The following is a 21,370-nucleotide window of genomic DNA, read 5'->3' on the forward strand; positions in this document are numbered from 1 at the left end:
TGGGATTAGGGTTAGGGGTATGTTTGAGTTAGGGTTTCAGTTAGAATTGGGGGTTTCCACTGTTTAGGCACATCAGGGGCTCTCTAAATGCGAAATGGCGTCCGATCTCAATTCCAGCCAATTCTGCGCTGAAAAAAGTAAAACAGTTTTCCTTCCCTTCCGAGTTCACCCGTGCGCCCAAACAGGGGTTTACCCCAACATATAGGATATCTGCGTACTCAGGATGCAGCGCCCCAGAGTCCTGGTCGTTGCACTTGTGTAAAATAAAAAAAATTGGTTCTGAAGTAAAATGTTTGCAAAAAAAAGTAAAATGTTCATTTTTTCCTTCCACATTGTTTCAGTTCCTGTGAAGCACGTAAAGGGTTAATAATCTGTAGTTTTTAGAATGGTGTCAAGTTTGGTTATTTTCTGTCATGTACACCCCTCGAAGTGACTTTAAATGTGACATGGTCCCTAAAAATAATGGTTTTGTAAATTTTGTTGTAAAAATGAGAAATCGCTGGTCAACTTTTAACCCTTATAACTTCCTAACAAAAAAAAATGTTGTTACCAAAATTGTGCTGATGTAAAGTAGACATGTGGGAAATGTTATTTATTAACTATTTTGTGTGACATATCTCTCTGATTTAAGGGCATAAAAATTCAAATTTTGAAAATTGCAAAATTTTAAAAATTTTCGCCATATTTTCATTTTTTCATAAATAATCGCAAGTAATATCAAAGAAACGTTACCACTAACATGAAGTACAATATGTCCCCAAAAAATATTCTCAGAATCAGCCAGATCCATTAAAGTTTTCTAGAGTTATAACCTCATAAAGTGACAGTGGTCAGAATTGTAAAAATTGGCCTGGTCATTAAGTACCAAATTGGCTTTGTCAATAAGGGGTTAAAGCTGTGAACTAGGAGTCAGGAATGCTTCCAGGAGTGATCCCCATGACGTCCCTGTATCCTTTGAGCAGTGTTTCCATCATTTTCAGACGTTTGTAGACCTGAAAAGGACCCTGGGGGATTGCGGTAAAATACTCAGTTCTCCCATAGACTTACATTGGGCTCGTTGCTTGGGTCGAGTACCCGAGTATTCCAATTTGCTCGACCCAAGCAACGAGCACCCGAGCATTTTAGTGCTCGCCCATCACTAATTATAACAGAATATTATAATGTTTCGTATCATTTCTCAAAAACCATACTTAATAGGAAAAATCTGAAGTCATTTCTGAAATCAGCACAAAAAATATATCAGGAACACTCAAAATTGTCCGAGGGACAAAACCTTTGTAACACAGTCTTATTTATTTCAAATCAAGCAACAGCCATGGACAGTAGTTTTATGAAACCCCTTTATGCTTTTTTAAATTTACTGGACCAGTTACATATAAAACTGAACATAAAATAATTACATAACAGCTAAGGATACATAGTGTGTTATATTTTATAATATGTATAAAACATATTATCACACTCCTTCACCTTCTAATGCCTTTCCATTCACTATTTTATCTGACCTTGTCATGGTGGTGTGAACTGTTGTGATATACAGTTGTGCTCAAAAGTTTACATACCCTGGCAGAATTTTTGCTTTCTTGGCCTTTTTTCAGAGAATATGAATGATAACACCAAAACTTTTTCTCCACTCATGGTTAATGGTTGGGTGAAGCCATTTATTGTCAAACTGCTGTGTTTTCTCTTTTTAAATCATAATGACAACTCAAAACATCCAAATGACCCTGATCAAAAGTTCACATACCCTTTTGATTTTGACCTGATAGCATGCATAGAAATTGACACAAATGGGTTTGAATGGCTACTAAAGGTAACATCCTCATCTGTGACCTGTTTGTTTGCAATCAGTGTGTGTGTGTGTGCATAAAAGCTGAGTGAGTTTCTAGGATCCAGACAGACTTTTGCATCTGTCATCCAGCCACTGACGTTTCTGGATTGTGAGTCATGGGGAAAGCAAAAGAATTGTCAGTGGATCTACGGGAAAAGGGAGTTGAACCGTATAAAATAGGAAAGGGATCCAAAAAGATATCCAAGGAATTGATAATGCCAGTCAGCAGTGTTCAAACTGTGATTAATGTGACGCCCAGGAGACCGGGATACCCAGCACCGGACCAATGGAGTCTGTCTCTTGAGGGGGATGTCACGGGTGGCTTGACCCGGTGCTGTGGCCTCAGGCAATGCACAGTGTAAGGGGTATCGTGAGGGGACAGGCACTTACTTGATCAGCAGCAGGTTCTCCCAGCGGTGACGATCCCGATCCTGGATAGATGGCTATTGTCCAAATGAAAGACTGAGGCACTGAAACGTTTAACCAGTTTACTTTAACATAAAAGGATTTACAACCAGTCCTGTCACCGGAGTCTGTATGGGAACTCTGAGTTACTTTGACCCTGCCAGGGTCTTCGCCTCTTATTGTGCGCAATTTCTGTGTGGCCCTGCTGCTGTATGTGAACTGGCTGCCGGCCCAATCTGTCCCCTCTGGGTCCTGGGTCGACGGGCAACCCGAGTCCTTTTATCGGCTTACCCCCTCCGGGAGTACAGCTGAGCTCTGTGTCTGTTGCTGCGTCCGGCCCTAGTGAAGCTGATATCACTTCACGTTTTTCCGGTTGCTGTATTACAGGTCCTTCTCAAAAAATTAGCATATAGTGTTAAATTTCATTATTTACCATAATGTAATGATTACAATTAAACTTTCATATATTATAGATTCATTATCCACCAACTGAAATTTGTCAGGTCTTTTATTGTTTTAATACTGATGATTTTGGCATACAACTCCTGATAAACCCAAAAACCTGTCTCAATAAATTAGCATATCAAGAAAAGGTTCTCTAAACGACCTATTACCCTAATCTTCTGAATCAACTAATTAACTCTAAACACATGCAAAAGATACCTGAGGCTTTTATAAACTCCCTGCCTGGTTCATTACTCAAAACCCCCATCATGGGTAAGACTAGCGACCTGACAGATGTCAAGAAGGCCATCATTGACACCCTCAAGCAAGAGGGTAAGACCCAGAAAGAAATTTCTCAACAAATAGGCTGTTCCCAGAGTGCTGTATCAAGGCACCTCAATGGTAAGTCTGTTGGAAGGAAACAATGTGGCAGAAAACGCTGTACAACGAGAAGAGGAGACCGGACCCTGAGGAAGATTGTGGAGAAGGACCGATTCCAGACCTTGGGGAACCTGAGGAAGCAGTGGACTGAGTCTGGTGTGGAAACATCCAGAGCCACCGTGCACAGGCGTGTGCAGGAAATGGGCTACAGGTGCCGCATCCCCCAGGTAAAGCCACTTTTGAACCATAAACAGCGGCAGAAGCGCCTGACCTGGGCTACAGAGAAGCAGCACTGGACTGTTGCTAAGTGGTCCCAAGTACTTTTTTCTGATGAAAGCAAATTTTGCATGTCATTCGGAAATCAAGGTGCCAGAGTCTGGAGGAAGACTGGGGAGAAGGAAATGCCAAAATGCCTGAAGTCCAGTGTCAAGTACCCACAGTCAGTGATGGTGTGGGGTGCCATGTCAGCTGCTGGTGTTGGTCCACTGTGTTTCATCAAGGGCAGGGTCAATGCTTTATGGTGATGAAGATTTCATTTTTTCAGCACGACCTGGCACCTGCTCACAGTGCCAAAACCACTGGTAAATGGTTTACTGACCATGGTATTACTGTGCTCAATTGGCCTGCCAACTCTCCTGACCTGAACCCCATAGAGAATCTGTGGGATATTGTGAAGAGAAAGTTGAGAGACGCAAGACCCAACACTCTGGTTGAGCTTAAGGCCGCTATTGAAGCATCCTGGGCCTCCATAACATCTCAGCAGTGTCACTGGCTGATTGCCTCCATGCCACGCCGCATTGAAGCAGTCATTTCTGCCAAAGGATTCCCGACCAAGTATTGAGTGCATAACTGAACATTATTATTTGATGGTTTTTTTGTTTGTTATTAAAAAACACTTTTATTTGATTGGATGGGTGAAATATGCTAATTTATTGAGACAGGTTTTTTGGGTTATCAGGAGTTGTATGCCAAAATCATCAGTATTAAAACAATAAAAGACCTGACAAATTTCAGTTGGTGGATAATGAATCTATAATATATGAAAGTTTAATTGTAATCATTACATTATGGTAAATAATGAAATTTAACACTATATGCTAATTTTTTGAGAAGGACCTGTATATATAATGAATACAGCCACGGATCCGGTATCCGTCTTTGTGCCTGTTCTGGGTAGTGATTAATGCTACCCGGTACTCACAATGTCCTTTTTCTCTGTCCCTCTTCTCCTCAGGCCGGTGATTTAGGCCTGGAAACAGTCACAGGGCTGTTAGAGATTCAACTGTATGACCTCTCACTTTCAGCTCCTTGGCCCAACTGCCATTTCTTCTCTCAGACCAGAATGGATCAAGGGGAGTCTCTGGAGCTCCCCCTTCTGGCCGGAGGTGGTAGTGCAGTCTTGCTATTTTAGTATTTGTATTTACTGTCATTAACTATTTTTGTGGCAAATACCCCTAGGGGTGCCACATTAACAAATGGAAAATCAGGGTCTCTGTAAAAAGAAAACCACGGTCAGGTAGACCAACAAAAAGGCCATCCACAACTGCCAGGAAAATTGTTCAGGATGCAAAGAAAAACCCACAAATAACATTAGCTGAAATATAGGTCTCTCAGAAAATTAGCGGTGTGGCTGTTTCAAGATGCAGAATAAGGAGGCACCTGAAGAAAATGGGCTGCATGTTCGAGTCGCCAGAAGAAAACCATTACTGTGCAAACGCCACAAAGTATCTCGCCTACAATACGCAAAACAGCACAGAGACAAGCCTCAAAACAGAGTTGAATCGCTGATGTTTTGGGGATGTGTGAGCTACAAAAGCACAGGAAACTTGGCCAAATTTGAAGGAAAGATGAATGCAGCACGTTATGAGCAAATACTGAAAGCAGAAAATTTTCATTCATCAGCCTAGAAGCTGTGCATGGGACGTACTTGGACATTCCAACATGACAACAAACCAAAACTCAAGGCCAAGTCGATCTGTCATTGGCTACAGCAGAACAAAGTGAAGGTTCTGGAGTGGCCATCTTAGTCCTGACCTCAATATCATTGAGTCACTCTGGGGAGATCTCAAGCGCGAAGTTCATGATAGACAACTCAAGAATTTACAGGAACTGGAGGCTTTTTACCAAGAAGAGTGGGCAGCTTTACCATCTGAGAAAATAAAAAACCTCATCCACAACTGCCACAAAAGACTTCACAGTGTCATTGATGTTAGAGGGGGCAATACACGGTATTAAGAAATGGGGTATGTGAACTTTTGATCAGGGTCATTTGGATGTTTTGGGTTGTCATTATGATTTAAAATGATTAAACACAGTAATTTGACAATAAATGGCTTCACCCAACCACTAATCATGAGTGGAGAAAAAGTTTTGATGTTATCATTCATATTCTCTAAAAAAAAGGCCAAGAAAGCAAAAATTCCGCTGGGGTATGTAAACTTTTGAGCACAACAGTATATTCCTAATTTACACCCAACATCAGTAAGAGGTCACAGCATACTCATTTATAAGAATAGACTGTATCACAATAGGGAACATTCTTAAAATATCTATTAATAGAATTATATTATATATGTAGAATATTAAGTCTTTATTGTTGAAAATGATTAGAATTACAACAATTTTTTTCTGCTAAATCAGATCAGCCACATTTGGTTGTACTTTGCTCTGTTAATATTTGTGAGCCGGTTTGGGTGCATATTCAGCAAGCAAATAGTCAGATAACACTGTAGGCAGGTATGATAAAGGAATGTAGTAGAGCTTGGCGTCCCAGCCTGGAGAATATCTTGTCCAAGGGTGCACAGCGGTCAAAGCATGTTCCATACAATTGGTAACTTTGTAAATCTTTGGACTTCCTGTCTTTGGTAAACTCTTCAGAATATTTTCATCTGTAGATAAATGAATGAAAATGTTATTCTATAAAATACTAATTCTAATCTTTACTAGTTTATGTAAGCAACGTCATGCAATTTGATGCCGTTCTGGATAAGATTCATGCAGATTGGAGCTTATTGTAAAACTTTATGAGCAATGATGACAGCGCCTCCCTTGGACCGCGTGCTGTAATTGTTGCTATAATAGCACAAGAAACAGATTAACAGCCATTGGCGGAGCTCCTCTCAGATGATGGCTGAATAACACTGCTGTCATCAGCTGGGAATGGAGCAGGCTCAGCTCCCATACTGCACTTGTCATTAAAAGGTTAAAGGGGATGTCCAGATATTTACTTTATACAGGTGGATTGGTAACATAAAAGAAGCAAGCAAAGCAGTGCTCACCTACTGCCACTTGCATTTCCCCCTGTGGTCTTCATTTACTCCGGCAGGAAGCAGTCACTGTTCAAAGCTGCAGGAGAACCACTGGGAGCTTTGATTAGCTGTCATGGTTAGTGTCTTTAGCAGCATATCATTGTAACCAATGACGCACTATTGAAAACGCTTGACCATGACAATCAATCACTGGTCCTAGCGGTCCTGCTGCCACTTTGAATGGTAACTATTACCTGCTATAGCAGATGAAGACCATGGGGTTGGATATGTTGAACCCCGGTAAGTGCCAGTGGGGGAGTATCGGTTTGTTTGTTGCTTTTTATTTTACCACTGGTAACATTTAAGTTTTTCCTGGACACCTGACTTTAAGTACCACCCTGCATACAATAAACCATGTTGTACAGACCTAATATCACAGCACACACATCAGAAAATCACTGTGAAAATGTCAGGGCACACGTCATACGGTCACAGGTATCACAGACACTGAGCCCACATTGCATGCTCAAATGTTGCATGTCACATGGGTACATAAGCACAAAACAAGGGATAAGCACCGTGCACACAAGTACAGGATATACACAGCAGAAACCACACTGTGAACATTATTAGTAATACTTACCCCTTCGAGTATCCATTTTCATCAAGAGCCTATGAATGGAGAGCTCTGCCTAGATTGTTAGTTATGTTGGAGGGCAATGCTTAAGCCCTACCCCAGTTTAAACAAAACTATTACTAAAGCTCTCTTTACTTTAGGTTTCCCCTTCCTGCTTTGCCACTTTGTTTATTAGCAGCCAGCAGACATATAGCAGATGCAGAGTCAGAGGGTAGATTCTCTGACGGCACAAAGGAGAAGCTTCAAATAGTTTGAGCCACAGGGATTCAGGAAGACAGAAGTGATAGCTCTGCCCTCACAGAATGTTCTGACGCCCGGCGTCAGTCTCCTAAGATGGTTACTGTGTGCACTGAAGAAGCTATGCAAGAATGTAGATGGCACCTATACAGGTGGAATCAGGAGGAAGAGGCCCACTATGGGTTTAGACGGCACGACCCACCAGGTATCTGCTGGGTTGGGCAAATGGTCATTTCAGGTCTGGTAATACCCTTTCAAAACAAACTTTTAAGGCCCTTTAGATTGATCAGTGGTAATTACTACCGAAGGAATGGCTATCCATAAATTGAACAGAAATGTATTATTATCACTAACTTATGTATATATACAACTTTTATACTATCTTGAGAAAAGGCTATGGACCCCATTCCTGAAGGTGTTTTCACGAGATTTCAGGGGCAAAACACTTTCAGATGTGGCAACATTTTTGTGGAAATCAGAAGTTATGCAAAAAATGTGCGACTTTTGGAGTTTTCACGTCAGTCCTGGGCGACTTTGCCAAAATGGGTGGAGCATGAGCTGGACAGGGTGTTGTTTAGCCTACCCAACTAATTCTTTAAATATTAGTGCCACAAATTTTGCCAATTTCTGACTGGAGTACATTTCTGGCAGAGGGGCACATCAATTATAAGATGCGTATAATACATTAAGTGGACTGCCACCTCTTAATATATTGCATTCATTTTACTCCATCTGCCTCAATTATTAAGAGTGCTGCGCAAAATACCAACCTTGAGGAATCGGGGCCTGAAGTCATGGCCAAAAGTGTTGGCACCCTTTAAAATGTTCAAAAAAATGAAGTATATTTTCCCAGTAAAATTTAGCAATTACACATGTTTTATTATGCACATTTATTTCCTTTGTGTGTATTGGAGCAGCACAAAAAAACCTAACAAAAAATGCAAATTGGACATAATTTCACACAAAACCTCAAAAATGGTTTGGTCAAAATGGTTGGCATCTGTCACGATTCCACTGCTGTGTCTTGGATGTAATAACTAACAGCTTAGTCGCCCAATCTAGTGTTGGGGCATGCTGAGCTGTCTGTATTTTGAGTGACAGAGAGTGCATCAAATCTGAGACTGGGAGATACTGAGCTTCCTTCAGGTGTTCATTGTTCCTAGTGATTAGTTAGCTACTTACAGTCATAGCAGAAAGTTTTGGCACTCTTGAAATTGCTACAGAAAATGAAGTTTTTCTCCAAGAAATCATTGCAATTACACATGTTTTGCTGTGCACGTTTTTTTCCTTTGTGTGTATTGGAACAACAGAAAAAAACAAAGAAAAAAGGTAAACTGGACATAGTTTCACACAAAACACCAAAAATGGCCTGGACAAAAATGTTGGCACTCTCAACTTAACATTTGGTTGCACACTGTTAGGGTTGGCGGATTGCACTAAATTAAATTAAACTATAAAGTGCAATCCCAACCTGGCGTCCACCATGCAGGGAAGAATAACTGCTCCTAGTGTGAATAATGACAGATAAAAAACTAGCGAATGTTCCTCCTTAAACACACTGAGTTAAAATCCACACAGTGTGAATGGAACGCAGAAAACCAAACCCAAACACAAATCAGAGGTGCAAAGGAAAGGAGTGCCTACTCAGCTAACAACCGAGGGGTACAGGGAAGGTTAGCACCAGCTCAGCTAACCTCCGAGGGGTACAGGGACAATAGGAAGTGTGCAATACCCTGATAGAACCATTGCTAAAGAACACGTGGGTAGAACTTGCTCTGTGGTGCAATATCCTGTTAACCCCACAGGGAAGTATATCATACACACGGGACAAAAAACAGACAGCAAAAACTCACAGTTAGCAGAACACGCAGCAAACCTCTTCTCCGGAGGAGCCGGAATTCTAATGGCTAGATGCCAGCCCTGAACTCACACAGCCAATCTCCTCTCCGGAGGTGCCAGAATTCTAATGGCCAGCCCTGAACATTGCTGACACGGATCACTGATGTCCCACTGGTTGCTGATAGGGTGAAAAGCACACCAAACGCACAGACAGAGCGGTAGCGTATCCACCCACTCACACACCAAACACAAGTGACGCTAGCATACCCGCGTGCTTCACTAGAAGCCCTTTATGCCCCAGACTCCACCCCAAACATTCACACCCATTCGGACGGGACGTCTTCCGTGTTCCAATCTGGAGCTGCCATATCACCAGAGCAGAAAGTATCCAAGCACCAATCACAAGGCGCCACATCACGGACATGCTCAGTTAGGCGAATTCTGGTCTTAGACTCCAGAGAGTGAGGCTGCCACTGAATACCACTGGTTACCATAGACTTTAGCTTGAGAGCCAGCAGTAACCACACATATAACAGGAGCCTGATTAAAATGCCGGGACCAACGTCTGCTCTAAACAGGAGACCCAGCAGCCAGACCTGAATGTGAGACCAGAGCAACAAACAGTGCCTGCGATACATCCCACCTGGCAGGGAAATCCCGGCCTCTAACACACACCCTTTGGAATAAATAATTGCAAATAACCACTTCCTATAACCATCAACAAGCTTCTTACACCTCTGATCTGGAATTTTGTACCATTTTGCTTTTGCAAACTGCTCCAGTTCTCACATATTTGAAGGGTGACATCTCCCAATAGCAATTTTAAGATATATCCAAAGGTGTTCAATGACATTTAGATCCTGACTCATTGCTGGCCACTTCAGAACTCTCCAGTGCTTTGTTTCTATTTAAAGATGTCTTGCTGCCTCTGCCTCTCTCAAGATTGTCAAATGATTTTGGGTTGCAATGTAGTGCTCAGTGTCAGAAAGCTGTGTTTGCATCCTAGGTAATGGGTCTTCCATGACCCCAAACATAGTTCAAGAAGCTCACAAAAATGATGGAAATCACTGGAGAGTTCTGAAGTGGCCAACAATCAGTCCGGATCCAAATCCCATTGGTCACCTGTGGAGAGAACTGAAAATTGCTGTTTGAAGAAAGCACCCTTCAAATATGAGAGACCTAAAGTAGTTTGCAAATGAAGAGAGGTCCAAAATTCCATTTGAGAGTTGTAAGAATCTTGTTGATGGTTATTGGAAGTGATTGATTGTAGTTATTTATTCCAAATTGCATGCAACCAAATACGAAATTGAGGGTGTCAACAATTTTGTCCTGCCCATTTTTGGGGTTTTAAGTAATATTATGTCCAATTTGCCTTTTTTAGTTGTTTGTTTTAGTGTTTTTCCATTACACTCTAAGGAAATAAACAGGTGTATAACAAACCGTATAATTGCAATAATTTTCTGGGAAAAATACTTAATTTTCTGGAACAATTTAAAGGGTTCCAACACTTTCGGCCATGACTGTATATCTCTATTAAAGCTGCATATTAGTTTCCATGATGCAGTGACAGATTCATCTTATGATCAAAATCAACATCGCCTGATGAACCCTATTGAATTAATGGGGTATATGTGTGACCTGTCTGTCATTTTGACTAGAAGGATAAATCTATATTTATGAAATGTGATGAATGCTACCATGGAGGTTTTTAACAGGGCATCCAATATATATGTTAACACATGAACATACCACCCATAAAGAAGCAGTCATACGTCCCATTGTATGAAAATTACAAAATCCATTATTAGTTACAACAGGCATAAAATGGCAGAGAGAGAATCCCCCATGTCACCCTCAGCACGTATAATAGGACAAGAGTGGATGCATACACTAATATCCCCCATTGACGGTATTGTTAGTAACAGATTTACATATACATAGGTAGTCCAAAAGAATAGTTACACACCGCACTGATATATGGTGTCAAATATATATACATATATTTGTGATATACATACCGGTAGGCCAAATGGTGGAAGGGTATATGCACCCAACTCCCGTCCACCCTGACGGGCATTTCGGCAAATGCACAGTCCATGTTATTTACTACCTTCATGTTTCGCAAAATTAAAGTGATATTTTTAAGTAGATCTAGTTTCTTGGATCCCTATCATCTGTATCTATTTTTATTGGGCTTTTGCAATAAGGTTTTCTGATACATTGAACTGTATCTATAGGTATAAACTTACATTGCTCATAGTATTGCTTGCCATAGATCTCTTTAATTTCTGTGGAGAGATTTCCCCAGAGACGCTTTAAGTTATTTACATGAGCATCAGTTGAGAGCACCATCATTGTTTGGAAAGCACCTGGTTCTACTATAGAGACCTTTACTCCAAACTCACGTAGTTCCCTCCTGTAGATAGAAAGAACAACATAGTTAGTGTGCAGATCCATTTACAAGCATCATTTTAAAACCAACCGCTTAATATTGTGTAGTTTCCTCTCATGTCGGCAAAACAACTCTGACCTGTTGTCCGTCTTATTCACACAGGGTAGGGAAGAAAAAGTTATGTTGAAAACTGAACAGATCCAGTAACAGCTGCAAATCACCCAGGTCTTTCTCATCTTTTTCCATTGGGTTCCAGGTGAAAGAATGGAAAGAGAACCAGGGGGTAGCAGATGGCCTACTGGATCACCTGACTTATCTCTTCTTCTTCTACAAGTAGTGTAAGAGGGTGACAGGAGCTGCCATACCCATCTTCCTCTAATGTCCATGTGTGGTCATGTATGTTTACGTGTATTGTATTACTATTGATGTGGTTATTATAGTGTGTACATGTTTTATATCTACTTTGTATGTTTTGATGCTGTGAAAAGATCAGGGAGAGATATGAAGGATAGGATTGGGTATAGATCAGTGGGGTATACTAGAGTTAGGGAACTGGAGTATCAGTATAGGAATTGTTTTTCTAAGGGTGTTACAGTTTAGTGGGGAACTAATGGGTTAAGTTAGGTTCACATGTCAAGGAGTGACAGCATAGTGGGAGGGGCCAAAGCAATGTTAGTTGGGGCACTTCCTGAGGTGAGTTAGTTAGTGAGAGAGTGGAGTAAGAACAGTGACATTGTGTCAGTGGAGATAAAGAGAAGAAATCCAGCAGTCCAGAGCCTACGGGACTAAAAGTTGCACGAGAGGACTAAGGCAGCATAACATTGACTAGGCTTAACGGGAAATCCTGGGACGTCCAAGACCTACGGTCTGAGAAGGATTGGCATCAGCATCCTTTATTTTCGCCCATGGAGGGGAAAATGGATGGGGAACTCCAGTCAGAAGCTAGTTCGACTAGTCGGGAAGCTTCGGTACCGAAGGATACGGAATGGAGAGATTTCAGTAAAACCATGGGACAACACAGAGGAAGGAATGTTTTTGTTTTGTGAAGATGGCTGTGGGGTGTCTGTGACTAAACTGGATGAGCAAAGTAAAGTGGTTGTGTTGAAAATGAACTTGGACTCTGATTATCATTGCGTGATGCTGAAGAATTCTGGGACTCTGCAACCTAAGGCGGACTCGAACTCAAAAGTGAGTGATTGGCATTGCACACACATCACACAGCTACCGGGACAGTATGTATTATTTGTAGGGTGCCAGAGGGTGGAAACGCAACAACCCCTCACCATGGCTACCTCCCTGGCCCCCTTACAAGTAGTACACCAGCTGTCCCACTTTATTCAACATGCCATAAGAATTTCGGCCTCCACGTGGATGGCATGAGAATGCTGACAACTTCAAAACATGGCACGTCTTGACCTCTCATATAACTATTTATTACATACAGCGGATTTTATTCATGACAGAATCCTTTTTTTTTTTTGGAGTAGGAGTCCGTCAACATGACTCTCCTACAATTTTCAATCAATGCCTACTCTTCTTTACAGTAATACTCCAAATCTATCAGATTGCAAGAGCATCTCCTGTGTACAACGCACTCTTCAAGTGATCCAACAGAATATCAATTGGGTCTGGTCTCTGGCTGGGCCATTCCAAAACTTTGATCTTTTTGAGGCAAATATTTTCTTTTTTTTATTTCGGATTCATGCCTAGGGTCATTGTAAAATGTGAAATTCCTATTCAGAATTTTAGCAGAGACCTCATAGATTTAATGTAAAATTGACTTATAATTGTTATTGACTACAATTTAACATGAGTACAAATGTGAATGACACTTTCTGAACACAAGTACATCTCCAATTATAAGAGGATGTTCATACATGCAACTTTATTATTTTAGTTTTGTTGTTTTTATTTTCCCCTTCAAAATGATTTCTGTTTGTATCTCAATGGAATTGTACAGATTTTCGGTGACATTAAATATTGAAAAAGTTCTGAAATTATTCTTCCTGGTATGATATCTTTACATGATAAAAACTTGTCATTTAAACAGGGGTGTATAGAATTTTTATATCCAGTGTATGTGCTTAAATGAACATGAAGCAAGATGTAAAGCATGGCATATTAGCAGCCATATGCACTACTCTTACCAATGTTACGTTTTTGACACAATTTTTCAAACTTACCTTAAACTATCAGAGAAAGCCTCCACACCAAACTTTGATAGGCTATAACCTCCACCAACGTATGACAGTCTTCCCACAACACTAGATACGTTAACAATACGCCCTTTGGCTTTTCTTAAATGGGGCAGTAGATTTAAAGTCACATCCACCATACCAATCAAATTCACATTCAGAACCTTGAGAAAATCTTCCTTTTTTTGCCATTCATTGGGAGCAAGAGCAAAGGCATACCCTGCATTATTAACTAAGCCCCAGAGCCCTGCAATGTAGAAAAAGACAATGAGAAAAAGTCTACAATAAAAAAGAATTTCAATGTCTTTCTGTGAATATCTTGCTCATCTCCAAACTTAAAGCAAATCTGTCAGTATGATCAACTCTCTTAAGCTGTCTACATGAGCATGCAGGTCATAGAGTTGAAAGAAATTGATACATTAACATCTGTAATGGGATGTTTCTTTGCAGGAAAATTCACTTTTTTTCTTTAAATGTAAATGAGCAGTGAAGATCCATGGGCAGGGCACAGATCTTATTGACAGTGAAAGGGGGTTGTTACCAGTGTGAGACATAATGACTGATTCTGTTCTCCTGATCTCACTGCAGAGCTGTGCCTGATTATTACTAACACAGTACAGCAGAGCTGAACTTTGCTCATTACAAACATATCTGCAGCTCATAGTGCTATCAGCTCTGCTGTAAAGCTGTGTCTGAATACAACTAACCCTACTTCAGCTTCCTTCTCACATGCAGCCAGTGTAAAGTTAGAGGAGTACAACTGAGCTGACAGCACTGTGAGAGGAGAGCTACCACTGCAGATATGTTTGTAATGAGACAAAATTCAGCTTTGCTAAACTGTGTTAGTTGCAATCACACACAACTCTGCAGTGAGATCAGAAGTGCAAACTATCAGTCATTACATGTCACACTTAATTTAAAATAATCTCTGGAGGCAGACTTATTGAACTTATTGCCTTTGGTTTTGTGCCCTATATGTACCTAAGGAAAATGTAGAGATATGGTATCCAGCTGTTTTTTGGATAATCAATTTTTATTAGTAGAATTGAATAAAAATGGAACATTCACTGTAATATAGAAACAAATCTGATAGTTTTTCTTACATGTTTCAGACTGAATTTCTTGATATCCCATCCTTTTTCTATTGTTTCCACCGAAGAAGAGTGATCTTTCATCAGAGCCGAGGATTTGCTGCCTACTTCAACTTAGCTGTGCTAGATTACACTCTCTTATTTGCTTCAATTACCTAACCCTGGTCCCACAGAAAGTGTACAGACTGATAACGAATGTACAGCTACCACTCCAGCGCAGGGATTCAAAGGAGGCAAGAGTCTCAGCCTTGAATTCTGCCAGCTTCTGACAGCAATGATCCCATACTTTATGCTGCCCACCCCTATGCGAGGTGGAGCCGCATATTCATTACTGTAATGAGTGGTACCATGTGACCGCTCAGTACAGGAAGAAGCTGGGGCACCAGGGACCTGCAGGGACCGCGCTAGGAGTAGGTGAGTGTTATTAGACAGCCCCCGCTCCCCCTCCCCTGATGACCCCTGGGTATGACTCGAGTATAAGCCGAGAGGGGGACTTTCAGCCCAAAAAAATGGGTTGAAAAATCTCGGCTTATACTCGAGTATATACGGTAAGTGACAGGTAGGTGCTGGATCTGCAGAGTCAATGTAAGGGCTCATACTCACTTGCGTGAAACACGGCCGAGTCTCGCATGATAAAACCCGGCTCAGCCGCCGGCACTCCAGAGCGGAGCATGCAGCCGCATAGCAATATATGGAGCTGCACGCTCCGCTCCCAAGAGCCGACGGCAGAGCTGGGTGTTACCATGCGAGCCCTAACTGGGAGCAAATTGATCTGAGATATGCTTTGGTACAGCACCTTAATAGCACCATTTTTTTTCTTTTTTATTCTTGATGCACTGCAAACAAAGACGACAGTTAAATCCCTGTCCTAATTTTGTGTTTCCTTAGAGTGAGAAATTTGAGTTTCAAAAGATTTGCTCATCCTCTTCTAGAAACAAGTTTTAAGTTTTGTACCAATTTTTAGTAATCATACACTTGGTTGACAGTGGTAAAGGAGCCAGACAGGAATGTGTATGCCAGTCTACTGCACCATAATACAATTACAAATATTAAGAGAAAATCAACAGAACTAAGGTGATTTTCCATGACTAAAAAAAGGAAGCAACAGATGTGTCACCATTTCTAGAACAAAAAATGAAAAAAAGAGAAACCTTTGCTCAACTCCTAGACAACCGCTTTATCCTTTTAAAGAAAAATGGAATAATAATTATAGATTACCTTTACTTCCAACAGTAGCGGCCACCTTTTCGGCAGCAGCGCTTACACTTTTGTTGTCGGTAACATCCAATATTATTGTTTGCAGTCTACTGGAGGTCTCTTTCTTTAGGTTTTCTGCCCCTTGATTGGTCAGACAAGCAGCCAGGACCTTCATTCCACGTTTATCTAACTGCTTTGCCAATAGGTTTCCAAATCCAGAGTCACATCCAGTGATAAAGACATATTTGTCGGTCAGATTTTCCAGAATCAGACTTTGTCTATGCCATCTGTACAAGAAGATCAGGACAAATACCACCAACAGAAGGAGCCACATGATGGGAGATGCAATTTTAACCTGCAATGTGATCAGTGATTGAAGGTGAGGTTTTTTTTACATGTAACTAAGCAATACTGAAAAAAAAACAATTCCAAGTAACAGCTAAAAACTGAAGCTTTTGTCAAAATAATGACGTCTACTCATCCTAAAAGTTCAATACAGAACACAGATCTACAAAAATAAAAATTCAGGTGCCAAGGTTTAAAAAAAAAAAAAAGGGGGGGGGGGGTCTAATAAATTTAAGGTATTTTGAGGGTGCTAAATTCTAAAATCCCATTACTTTTGCTAAACTGGTTCTAGCTTTTGGGACAATTCATCCGTGAAAATAATGCATTCCCCCAATTCAACTTGTGTGTGATAGAAAATACCATAGCTTTTGGTCTTTTAGTCTGTTTGACTCTTTAACAGTGGTGTCTTAGGTAATGAAATATCCTATATAATTAGTTTGCATTTCAATTTGTAGGCTTATAAAAGGGACTTTTCAATTCTACTGTAATTAATTCATTAATTAACTATTAAATATCTCAAAAACTAGAGCCTGGCAAAACCGAAATAATTTTCTTAATTGGCACCATAAACTTAATATAAAACCGTTCAGACATCGTTGGCACCAAAATCACTGTACACCAGTGAATAAATATGGCTGAAAAAAAGACACATCGTGTTCATGACTGGTGATTGATGGATGACGCCATGGCTGCTTTCGCTATTTTCTTGGATATTGGGCAGCTCACAGTAAATGTAAAGTATATACAGTTCCGGCAAAAATAATCTTTACAAGTTCAGTGAAACCACAATATCTTAACATACAAGTTTTTTATTGTGAATAATGCATTACAATTAGTATTGAAAAGTGAAGCTTTGATTGGCTGCTATTGGCAACTTTTGGGCAACTGAGCCAGTGTTAACATTAGACAGTTTTTGATTATCTCCCCCATTGTGTACACTTTTAAGAAGTGAAATAATGATGCGGATTTTACATTTTAAATGAGGTGTGTCCAAACTTTTGGTCTATACTGTATATATATATATATATATATATATATATATATATATATACTAGATGGTGGCCCGATTCTAACGCATCGGGTATTCTAAAATATGCATGTCCACGTATTATATTGCACAGCCCACGTAGTATATTGCACGGCTACGTAGTATATTGCCTAGCGACATAGTATATTGCCCAGCTACGTAGTATATTGCCCAGCCGCGTAGCATATTGCCCAGTCACGTAGTATATTGCCCAGTCACGTAGTTTATTGCCCAGTCACGTAGTGTATTGCACAGTCATGTAGTATATTGCCCAGTTACGTAGTATATTGCCCAGCCCCGTAGTATATTGCCCAGCCACGTAGTATATTGCCCAGCCACGTAGTATATTGCACAGCCACGTAGTATATTGCACAGCCACGTAGTATATTGCACAGCCACGTAGTATATTGCCCAGTCACGTAGTGTATTGCACAGTCATGTAGTATATTGCCCAGTTACGTAGTATATTGCCCAGCCCCGTAGTATATTGCCCAGCCACGTAGTATATTGCCCAGCCACGTAGTATATTGCACAGCCACGTAGTATATTGCACAGCCACGTAGTATATTGCACAGCCACGTAGTATATTGCCCAGCCACGTAGTATATTGCACAGCCACGTAGTATATTGCCCAGTCACGTAGTTTATTGCCCAGTCACGTAGTGTATTGCCCAGTCACGTAGTATATTGCCCAGTCACGTAGTATATTGCCCAGCCCCGTAGCATATTGCCCAGCCACGTAGTATATTGCCCAGCCACATATGTAACAGGTTAAAAAAGACTTAAAATAAAAAATAAACATATACTCACCTTCTGAAGGCCTCTTGTAGTCCAGGCGCCTGTGTGCGGTGCACGCGGCTGCTTCTGGTCACAGGGTTGGTATAAGCACATGACCGTGACGTCATGGCAGGTCCTTTTCGCATAGCATCCTTAGCACCGGAACCTACCGCTTGCACTGCCAAGGACATCGCCACGTCGGAGGGTGAGAATAACGTTTTTTTTATTATTATTATTTGTAAAATTAGATCTTTTTACTATTGATGCTGCATATGCAGCATCAATAGTAAAAAGTTGGTCACACAGGGTTAATAGCTGCGTTAATGGAGTGCGTTACACCGTGGTCCATCAACGCTGGCATTAACCCTTTGTGAAGGCTGACTGGTGGGGAGTATGGAGCGGGCACTGACTGCGGGGAGGAAGGAGCGGCCATTTTCTGGTGGACTGTGCCCGTCGCTGACTGGTCGTGACAATGGTCGTGGGCGTATTGCCACGACCAATCAGCGACTTTGATTTCCATGACAGACAGAAGCCGCAACCAATGAATATCCGTGACAGAAAGAAGGACAGACGGAAGTGACCCTTAGACAATTATATAGTAGATATATATATATATATATATATACACATATATGTACTCTGGTACGCTCACTGTCAAGCTCCGCAATAACTCAAGACAATTAGTGACCACAACCAGTTAGTTTGTACAGGCCAATTGGACACCCGTTACATGTAGAACATGGCTTCAGGGGTGCCACATCATAAAATATAAAGGGATAACAAAAGACATGACTCCATCTGTAATATTATAGTCAACGGCCCTGTTGGTGCATACTCCAAATCCCATTTTGAGAAGGATCCAAACGTAAACCCCAATGGAGCCACTGAATGCAATGGCAACTATTATGTGAACACAGACTAAGTTTATAAACATGGGCAGGTTTATAAATATGCATTATAAGGAATCAACCATTTGAAGCATAACATGTACAGTGGGAAAAGTTAGTATTTGATATACTGCCGATTTTGAAAGTTTTCCCACCTAAAAAGAATGGAAAAGTCTGTAATTTTTATTGTAGGTACAATTCAACTGTGAGAGACAGAATGTAAAAATAAAAAAACAGAAAATCACATTGTATGATTTTTAAATAATTAAATTGCATTTTATTGTATGAAATAAGTATTTGATCACCTGCCAACCAGCAAGAATTCTGGCTCTCACAGACTTGATACTTATTCTTTAAGAAGCTTCTCTCCACTCCCATGGGTGTGGGGGGCAGTGAATATTCATTCCTTTAAGGAGCAGGTAAACATCATTGCCTGGCCACTGCAGGAAGCCAGCAGCTGCTGCTACTGTACTCGCTGCTAAATAGCAATGAATACTCACTGCCCTTTGCGCACATAGTCTAGCGTTGAGAGCATTGAGTATTCCGGAAGCTGTGTTCTGCTTGTAAGCAGCGCATGATGTCCCTGCCATGCGCTGCTTACTAGCAGAAATCAGCTGCTGGCATCAGAATAAGGTATTGCAAGTGAGTGCAGGAAGTTTAGTTAGATGTTTTTTTTTAAATGTTTTCTGATGGGCGTCCTGCATACCAGGATAGGGATGAGGGTGCCATGCTTACAAGATAGGGATGAGGGGGCCATGCTCACCAGGATAGTGATTAGTAGTACTGTTGAGCATTCCGATACTGCAAATATTGGGTATTGGCCGATATTCGCTGTATCGAAATTAGGATACAGAGTTCCGATATTTTTGCGATATCGGATACCGGAATTGGAAGTTTCCATAGTGCAATGATGCACTATAATGGAGTGTGGGCGCTGCGTGGGCAGAGACTGCATGTGTGTGTGCGGGCGGGGTCTGTGCGTGACTGTGGGGGATCTGTGCGTGCCTGTCGGGGCTCTGTGCAGGCTGCCGGGGCTCTGTGCGGCCTGCCGGGGCTCTGTGCGGCCTTCCGGGGCTCTGTGCAGGCCTGCCGGGGCTCTGTGCGTGCCTGCCGGGGCTCTGTGCGGGCTGCCGGGGCTCTGTGCGTGCCTGCCGGGGCTCTGTGCGGCCTGCCGGGGCTCTGTGCGTGCCTGCCGGGGCTCTGTGCGTGTCTGCCGGGGCTCTGTGCGGCCTTCTGGGGCTCTGTGCGGGCTGGCGTGGCTCTGTGCTAGCTTGCCGGGAATCTGTGCAGGCCTGCCTGTCCTTTGTGGGGGCACCATTTGAGTGTGGGGCCTTCAGCATGTCTTGGCATTTTTTCGTGCATGTTACTATATAATGTTATTGAACTTCACGTTTTATTATGGACTATTTATAAAATAAAACTTTGATATTTTGTTCATCGATGCTCTGTATTTTCTCCTTCTCTAAAAATGAAAACATAGTGTAGGGATTCACTCTCTCTGGTAGGCATTAGGTAGCATTTACACAGGAAATGCAGTTTTGGTCCAAATAGGAGCAGTTTTTTTAGCTTTCCACAGGTTGCACAGCAACAAAACACAATGCATAAACATACCATATGTTCACTGTGAATTTCCCAATAACCAGCCTAAATGTGGAAGCAGCTGTGGCCTCGTCCATCACTCGTCAATCAATTAGTGGCAGCGGAGTTGCGTTCCATTTACAAACTAGTAGCATCAGTGAGATCTGGGTGATCTCTCCAGTGTTATCTGTGACAAACTGGTAATAGTGGTAGTATCTGCATGACCCCATCGGCCGTTATCCTTGACAACTGGTGGCAGCGATGGGATTTGTACACACCCCACCCTGGCTGTGATACTGTTATTCTACGGGGGGGGGGGTTGTTGGGAGGTGCAATCGCATCTACTGTATGAGCCAAAAACTCAGTGCACCATATGGTGCATAAAACCTTTCCCAACACTAAAGAATTTCTCATATGCAATAAAGACCACACAAGTATACAACATAGACCCAGAGATAGAACACAGCCAAGCATTGTGACACTGCAAAAATTCTTCCAATATTCCTGAATTTCTGCAATAACAAGAGACCATTATAATTATTTCAGATTTAGAATCTGTTTGACCTTAGTTTCTTCCTACCTTAATTTGGTGTTATTGGAACTTGCTATGTACTGCTATGTACTGGTTGAGCCCGTTGGTGATGTGGCATTTCTCTCTGGAGTTAGTTGGCTTTTGGAGAGGAAAAAAAAGTTTGGAGTTTAAATACACTGAACTGAACAGGAAAGGTGGGAGGAGGCAGAAACAGAGGTCTCATAGTGCCAAGAGTGTGACTAATGTGTAAGTCCAGTATGATTGGCATGTAGGGGCTTTTTGATTAAATGAAACAAAGTCATCTTTTCAATGCAATCGACAAGCACT

The 21,370-nt window shown here is 41.5% G+C and overlaps 1 protein-coding gene and 1 long non-coding RNA gene across 2 annotated transcripts in view; one reads left to right on the forward strand and one right to left on the reverse strand.

The window, feature by feature from the left end:
• The window catches only part of LOC138670823 (uncharacterized), a 285,272-nt gene extending 271,699 nt beyond the window's left edge, over positions 1-13,573 (forward strand). The window contains exon 3 of the long non-coding RNA XR_011319382.1: positions 11,671-13,573. This is a non-coding gene — a long non-coding RNA (uncharacterized lncRNA). The remainder of the gene's footprint in view (positions 1-11,670) is intronic.
• On the reverse strand, positions 5,623-21,215 carry LOC138670820 (retinol dehydrogenase 7-like). The gene is made up of 5 exons (XM_069758513.1): positions 21,092-21,215; positions 15,919-16,252; positions 13,598-13,856; positions 11,272-11,438; positions 5,623-5,949 (listed from the first exon to the last, which is right to left on the reverse strand). Exons 2-5 carry the CDS (start codon positions 16,229-16,231, stop codon positions 5,732-5,734), a joined length of 957 nt encoding a protein of 318 aa, XP_069614614.1. The 5' UTR covers positions 16,232-16,252; positions 21,092-21,215; the 3' UTR covers positions 5,623-5,731.
• Between the last annotated feature and the right edge of the window lie 155 nt (positions 21,216-21,370).

The sequence above is a fragment of the Ranitomeya imitator genome, chromosome 3 (assembly GCF_032444005.1).
Source record: "Ranitomeya imitator isolate aRanImi1 chromosome 3, aRanImi1.pri, whole genome shotgun sequence".
NCBI lineage: Eukaryota > Metazoa > Chordata > Amphibia > Anura > Dendrobatidae > Ranitomeya > Ranitomeya imitator.

Excerpts from the sequence above, each read along its gene's own strand:
- LOC138670820 (XM_069758513.1), bottom strand. The coding sequence starts at position 16,231 with ATGTGGCTCCTTCTGTTGGTGGTATTTGTCCTGATCTTCTTGTACAGA. Across the intron at positions 11,439-13,597 it reads GCTTTCTCTGATAGTTTAAG|GAGGGAACTACGTGAGTTTG; the intron begins GTAAGTTTGAAA and ends TTCTATCTACAG. Across the intron at positions 5,950-11,271 it reads CAAGCAATACTATGAGCAAT|ATGAAAATATTCTGAAGAGT; the intron begins GTAAGTTTATAC and ends ATTTATCTACAG.